Raw genomic sequence first — 7,412 nt, 5'->3', positions numbered from 1 at the left:
AAAAAGAAGCACCAACCATGAAGCTTAGCCTATATTTTGTTTTGTTTTTTAGCATATGGTGGTACATACACACTACCACCATATCATAGGAGTTCAAATTAAGAACATTATTCTACAAATTAAAATTATTTTTTATCGAATTAGACTCGTTCATTAGCTATAATTTCTTGTCTTTAAGTAGCTAGAAAGTTGACTGAAAAATAAATAGTAAAGAAGACAACTAATAAATCAGCAACTAACAAAAACTATGACGAAAATGATAAATAACAAATTGCTTGTTGGCTTGGCCTCCGAGAAGTCGAAGTAGATTAGAATACCACTACAAAAAGTAGAGTCATCTCTTCCATTGCTTTCAAGTTAGTACAAAAATACTCATAAACTCGTATTAACTAGTAATTACCAATTGGACTCCCGAATGAGTCAAAGGAAAAGCTGATCTATAAAACGACCCAATGAAGAGTGTGAGGATCCACCGTCCATCAAGGCTTTCTTGCACTTCTCACTCATCTCCTTAACCCTCTTTCTTTGATCACTATCATGCTCCATCACCTCTTTTATTCCTCTCTCTATCTCCTCTGCACTCACCACCACTTGATCGTCCCTCCTATAACTCATCTTAATTTCCACTGCCAAACCCAAATCCCTCACCAGTTGAAAGGCATTTAGTTGTTGCTCCGCGTACATTGGCCATGTGGCAACCGGCACACCATGCCATAGACTCTCCAGCGTTGAATTCCACCCGCAATGGGATACGAACCCTCCGATTGCCCGGTGAGATAAAATGGCCACTTGTGGAGCCCATCGTATAACCTTGCCAATCCCAACCGTCCGGTCGAGGAACCCTTCCGGCAAGACCCCCTTGTGATCTGCATAATCACTTGGGAACGCAACCACCCCTTTTGGTGGGGCCTGGCGTAGGGACCACAAGAACCGAAGCCCACTGTGCTCCAGCGCGCACGCTATCTCTCTCACCTGGTCCTCACCAAAGCTTCCCATGCTCCCAAAGCAGAGGAACACTACAGACGACGGAGGCTGATCATCAAGCCACTTTAAGATCTCCGAACCTTTATGGTTATCGTCACTCTTCAAGTTCAGTATGGGTCCCACTGGGTACAGGGGTGGAGTTTTGCCCTCGTCAGAAATAGAGTGAAGGGCATGCGATTCTAGCTCAATGAATGTGTTTACCAAAATACCCTTGGTTTCTCTAAACCTTCTGGCATGGTTGATGAATTCAGCGGCGCCATGCTTGTCCAGAAACACACCAGGTAAGACTGATCCAGCAGGCAATGGGTTGACAAAACTCGGCACAACCAACTCAGCGTCCGAGTCCTTGAACTCAATGCAGTCCTTGTTCTGCTCATCATGAAGGGTTTGGAGGTGAAACATGAGACCAAGAAACCCTGCGCTGGACGTGAAGAAGATGTACGTAGGAACCCCAAATTCATCGGCCACGTCTATCATAGAGGTGCAGAACAGGTCGACGACAAACCCAGCAAGCCTAGGCTTGGAATCGGACTGATCTGACTCAGTGAGTTTGGTGACAGCATCTTTAACGTGGGCCTTATGATTCTCAATGAAAAACTTGAGGAAGAGGTTAGGGTTGATGCCCCGAGTCTCTATGGCTTCCTCCGGGAGATCGACGAACTTGATACGTTGTGACATGGAGTCTGTGTAGGCATCAACAGTACCCTTGGGCATGCAGTCGAAAGGTAGCTTCATGGTGAGCACTGTGATGAAAAGTTGGTCGTCTCGAGCAACCAAGAGCTTCGCAATCTCGACTGCAGACACGAGATGGCCAACACCTGGGGAAGGAATGAAAACTAGCTCTGCAGCTTTCTTCATTTTGGAGACAACACGAAGGAACTCAGATAGAAATTAGAGAGATGGTTCTAGTTCAAGCTTTCACTTGTGACTTGTGAAGATGGATTAGGACGATCTGGAGCTTTTATATATATCATGTGCTGCATCAATGCATGCACATGGATTTTGGTGTTTCCTATAGACCGCTCAATTCTTGGAACTTTCCTTGGCCGAGCCAAGAAAGTGATGTCATGCCTTTGCTGGCATTCTGTAGAAAAGTCGGTCTTATTGTCCCAAAGCTTTCGTGTTGTCTTGTTGAGGAAGTAGTTTCCAGAAAGACTTAGAGACCAAACTAAAGAACAAATGTGGGGGCCCTCCGACCATTGGTTTGTGAGCCCTGATGAATCCTGGATTACCACGCAACGGTGCTTATAGTTAACATGAAAGTAAGCAAGCAATTGGATTTCATCTTCAAACGGAAAAGGGGCAAAGCGGTAAAGTCCAATACCATAGAATTTTCATAAAATCATATGGTCTTTTAAGTAAAAAGGTGAAGAATCATCTCCGCACAGCACAACAAATTTAAAATTGGCAAAAGAATCTGTGAAATCTTGGCAACAAAGAAAACATAGTGCGTAGAAGATAGTGAAGTTATACAAAGTAAATAAATCAATAAGAGTACCTAGTCAAACGACTTCCTCCCATTTCTGCAGAGAGGAAAATGCCCGGCTGTACCACCAGAACTCACTTTAATGGCCAAAGGAAAACATAGTTCTCTGTTTAAGTTCTTGATGGAGAGTCCCACGGTCATATATGCTTTCCTCAGGTGCCCTGTGACACAAATTACAATTTTTCATTTTCGGAATTATGACCATTTTCACCTCCAAAAGAATGAACAGTTACCGTTCATGGCGGTATGTGACTCTGTAACCATTCGAGCAATTTAATATTTTTTAGGAGCTGAAGAACATGATTCGTATCTGTACTTCATTTTAACCATATATGTAACATTAAAGTATAAGAATGCAAGGTAACAAATATATACCGTGCTCATCTCATAAATTACAGATAACACATTACTGAATTCCTTAACAAACATTTCTGGTGGCCTTCATGGGAAAAATTTATCATGCTGCAAATTCATATCTACATACACTTATCGGCAATTTAGCACGCACCCTTCTTAAATTATTATTGCCAAATTATTCTTAAAAAATACGAAATATTATTATTTTTAGTTGTTTATGAAGGAACTAGTACTTATTATTTTGTTCTAAACCAACATTAAGAAAAACAAACAAAAAATAGAAAGGCCCAAATTTAAGGAAAAATAGCTTCTTTGACCAATTTATCCTCCCAGGGCAAATGCAAACTGGTCTGATTTGAGGGTGAAATAGAACCGTCAAGATGGCCTGTTCTATATCTGGGTCTCATAATTTAAGCAGTTATAATAGCCTTCTAAGTGCTACAGAGCACAAAACATAAAACATTTTCAAGACTTCTTGGAAGAAGAGCGACCAATATAATACAGGGCACGCTCAATACTAAGCCAAATGGAAGAAAAGAGCCACTACTCATGCAGGGTATTCCATCAAAGATCAAAGAATCATTTAACTAAGTTTATGAGTCATGACCATGCACAACACTACTATAGACAAAAAACATGCTTTTTAACTGACCTGAATAATATGGATAATGCCTTTCCGAGATGGCAGCTTATTACATTACTCTGGCCCAGATCCCAGTGTCCAAGTACACTACCAAAGGCCATATGGACAGACGTGAGCACCATCTGAGAAAACCTGCTTTGGACAACTGCTGACCTGCCCAAAATCCAAATTAGCATAACAGTAGAGTTCCATCTGTAAATACAAGTGTCGTGTTGGATAACATAAACCTAAGATGAAGTTAAAATCAATTAACAAGACATGCCAATATACTTGCCAGAAAGCAGCCAATATAATAGTTGTCCATAACTAGCTATCTCCCTTGGGACAAACCGGACCATCCATTATTTTACGAAGATTGAACCATTTAATCCAGTCCATATGTCCTTTTTGGGAGCTAGAGGAAAAGCATCTGAAAAAGGATTACTGTCGTGTCCACAGGGACAAATGATTGATCCAAAGCAAGTTACATGAACACTGTCTTTCACGGAATATATCACTTCTTGTTATGGAGCCTGGAAAGGAGTTGTGGATGCTGTGATAAGTACACCACCAGATGGTGGATACTTTACAAGCAGATTTGTTGAAGTAGTCCACCACATTGAATGAAAGCATAAGATGGCAACAATTCTTTATCCAGTATGCTTCATCACTCATTAGGCTCCATGATTGCATCTAGAGGGGAACTGAGAGAAGGCCTATAACCAGTATCTTTCATCGTCGTAGTCAATTCCTCCAACATATCATATATCTCATCACACTGGGGGTGCTTTTGGTCCCTAGACACAAAACAGTTCAGAAAACCGGTAATCTCAATCCAACTACATCCAGTCTCCTTTCTCAAGCCTTTTTCCCTCATTTGTTTCCTCACTCTGTCAACATTTTCCCACTTTCCTTCCTCGGCATAAATATTTGAGAGCAAGACATGGTAGCCAGTCTTGCCATTTCCTGCCTCTATTTCAAGCAATTTCTCAGCAACAATCTTTCCCAATTCAAAATGTTTATGAATTCTGCACGCCCCAAGGAGTGATCCCCAAATTTCCGTCACATCACCCTCTTCACCCAACCCTTTGACAAATTCATAAGCTTCAACCACTCTTCCAACTCTCCCTAACATGTCTGCTATACAACAATAGTGTGCCGTTAATGGTTTAATATTGTACTCCCTTTTCATTGAATCATATATAGAAAGACCTTCATCAACCAAACCAGCATAACTACAGGCAGACAAGACTGCAACAAAGGTAATGGCATCAGGTACAATGCCAGATCTCTGCATTGAGTGAAACAAAGAGAGAGCTCTCTCACCCATTCCATGTTGACCATATCCCAGTATCATTGTGGTGTATGTGACAGAATTCTTCTCATGGGTTCCAGTAAATACATTTTCAGCATAAGTGATTGCGCCACATTTGGAGTACACATCAATTAGGGCAGTTCCGACAAATACATTTTGGTCAAGGTACTGGCGGATAGAGAACGCATGGAGCTGCTTACCCATATCTATGTTTCCCACTGGATTACAAGCTGGGAGAATTGATGCTAAGGTGACAGCATTTGGTATTAGATTCTGCTCAAGCATCTGCCTAAAGACAACAAAAGCTTCTTCAGTTAGCCCATTCTGTGTGTATCCAGCAATCATAGAATTCCAAGTGGCCTGATCTCTATCATGGGTATACTCTGTTTTGAAAATTCGTTCTGCAATCCTTACTGAACCAGATTTAGCATACATGTCAATGAGATAACTTTCCATCCCCTCAAATTGTATTCCGTGCCTAATAAGATAAGCATGGGTCTGCTTTCCAATATCCAGGTTTCTAAGATTTGATGAAGCCGAAAGTAGAGCAGTTACAGTTACGGAATCAATCATAAACTGTTGCTTTTGCATCTCAGAAACAAGCATTAAAGCTTCATCATCTAACCCATTTTGAACGAATGCAGAAACCATAGTATTCCACGAAACAACATCCCTCTCAGGCATTTTATGAAATATTTTGAAAGACATCTCAACAGAATTGCACCTTGAATACATCACGATAGTTGCATTTTGTAAAATAACGGGCATCACTCTCAAATGCTTGATAATAAAAGCATGTAGTTGTCCAGCTAATTCCAACTGTTGAAACTGTGAACATGCAGTTAAAGCTGAAAGAAAAGTCACCTCATCAAGAATAGCCTGTTCTGACTTCACAGCTTGAAACAAAAGGCTGATTGCTTCAATAGGAAGGTTATTTTGAACATACGCCCCAATCATGGTGTTCCAAATCTCTGTGTTTCTCTCTAAACAATGGTCAAAAATCTTCCTAGCATAATCAAGGCAACCAAGTTCGCCATACATAAATGTGGCTGAGCTCACGGCAAACAAGTCATTCACATATTCATCACCCAATCTAAGAAGCATACCATATAAAACATTCGCATTTTTATAGTCTCCCATAGCGGAAAGGGCAGGGAAAACATTGACAAAACTGACAGCACTCGGTGTTATTCTCATTCTCATCATCATCTTAAATTGCTTGACTGCTTCTGCATATCTCTGAGTCTTAACATACCATGAAACCAACGTATTCCACGCAACCACGTTTCTCTTACGCATTGTATCAAACACTCTACGTACTAAATCATACTCGGAATAATCAAAGTCATTATAGCAAGCAGAGTACATATTCAAAAGTGAATTGCACACAATCCTGCTGGGATTCGGTAGGCACCGAAGAACATGGCAATGCAGGGCTTTACCCATCTTGAAATTGCGGGTATCAGCGCACGCTTTCAGGGTAGAAGAATAAGTGTACGAGTCAGACTTGATGTGGGGAGAGGAGGCCTTCATCTGGGCATAGAACAAAAGGGCTTCATTGGGCATGTTGTTGCAAATGAACCCAATGATGATGGTGTTCCAGAGAACGGTTGTTGGGCGAGGAAGAGTATCAAACAATTGGCGGGCAAGGAGAGGTTGGCCTTCTTGGCAGAGTTTGCTGAGGCGGGAGCGAATGGTTGGGGTTTTGAGTTTTGGGAGTGGGAGGGCTGAGGACGAGAGGTTTTCAGGAGGGTTGGCTATTGAGGTTTGAGTGGAGGGAGAGGGTGTGGAGAGAGGTAGAGGAAGAGCAGAGAAGGCCATGGTAATGGTAGGCGGTGAATGAGCTACTCTGCTGAACTTTCCCTCCTAATTTGTGGATTGTGATATTGTTTGGTTGGTTGGCAGTTAGCTAGGCCTCTGTTTTCCTCTGCTTGCTTTGTGTAAAATTACTAAATTTAAACCCCAAAATGCTTAGAGCAATGTATTACTTACTTTGATATGACATGAGATGATATGATGATGACCATATTAATTACTTTGATAAACACACGTTAACTATGACATTATATGAAGAGAAAATATGATAAATTTATTAGTTTTCTATTTTAAACTAGTCGAAGTTTAACCTTAGCCAAAATTTAAATTGGATGGACAGAATCACCCCTTCAAGTGTATATCTCGTTGCGTACATACTCCCCCTTGGAGCCTTACTTGGAGGAAGTTTGAGTTCTTGATTTGCAAAACAATTAGTGCCGAAGTTTTGTTTAATTTATATATATATTATTTTTTACAAACGAATTCCCACCTAAAATTGAACCGCTTGAAACGAAAATTCATTTCTTACGCTTACACTTTACAAAGAGACTCTTACATAAGATTTCATTTTTAAGTAATACTAGCCTCTTCGCACGCGCTTCAATATTTGCAAGAGGCTTTTTTTTAAAAAAATTTAAATTTATTTTAGAATTTAAAAAATAGTGGGTAGTTGTGTTCCGTAAAAATAGGATCCATCATTTGATTTTTTTTAAATATGAAAACGTATGAATTTACCATATTATCCTTATTTAATTAATAATTTTAATTCTTAATGTTTGCATTAATCAGTGGCATTTTCTTGTATTTTTAATGTTTTATCATTCTCTGCCTTT

At 40.3% G+C, this 7,412-nt stretch overlaps 2 protein-coding genes across 2 annotated transcripts; both read right to left on the bottom strand.

Annotated features, from left to right (window-relative positions):
• LOC18783156 (UDP-glycosyltransferase 71A16) lies at window positions 222–3,605 on the bottom strand. Its single transcript, XM_007217324.2, has 3 exons — window positions 3,480–3,605; window positions 2,483–2,631; window positions 222–2,207 (listed from the first exon to the last, which is right to left on the bottom strand). The coding sequence occupies exon 3, from the start codon at window positions 1,840–1,842 to the stop codon at window positions 421–423; it is 1,422 nt and encodes a 473-aa protein (XP_007217386.1). The 5' UTR covers window positions 1,843–2,207; window positions 2,483–2,631; window positions 3,480–3,605; the 3' UTR covers window positions 222–420.
• Window positions 3,633–6,752, bottom strand: LOC18784482 (pentatricopeptide repeat-containing protein At3g22150, chloroplastic). Its single transcript, XM_007216447.2, has one exon. The coding sequence runs from the start codon at window positions 6,583–6,585 to the stop codon at window positions 4,117–4,119; it is 2,469 nt and encodes an 822-aa protein (XP_007216509.2). The 5' UTR covers window positions 6,586–6,752; the 3' UTR covers window positions 3,633–4,116.

This window comes from Prunus persica, chromosome G3, assembly GCF_000346465.2.
Source record: "Prunus persica cultivar Lovell chromosome G3, Prunus_persica_NCBIv2, whole genome shotgun sequence".
NCBI lineage: Eukaryota > Viridiplantae > Streptophyta > Magnoliopsida > Rosales > Rosaceae > Prunus > Prunus persica.
This window is presented reverse-complemented; position numbering and strand designations above follow the sequence as displayed.

Excerpts from the sequence above, each read along its gene's own strand:
- LOC18783156 (XM_007217324.2), bottom strand. The coding sequence starts at position 1,842 with ATGAAGAAAGCTGCAGAGCTAGTTTTCATTCCTTCCCCAGGTGTTGGC.
- LOC18784482 (XM_007216447.2), bottom strand. The coding sequence starts at position 6,585 with ATGGCCTTCTCTGCTCTTCCTCTACCTCTCTCCACACCCTCTCCCTCC.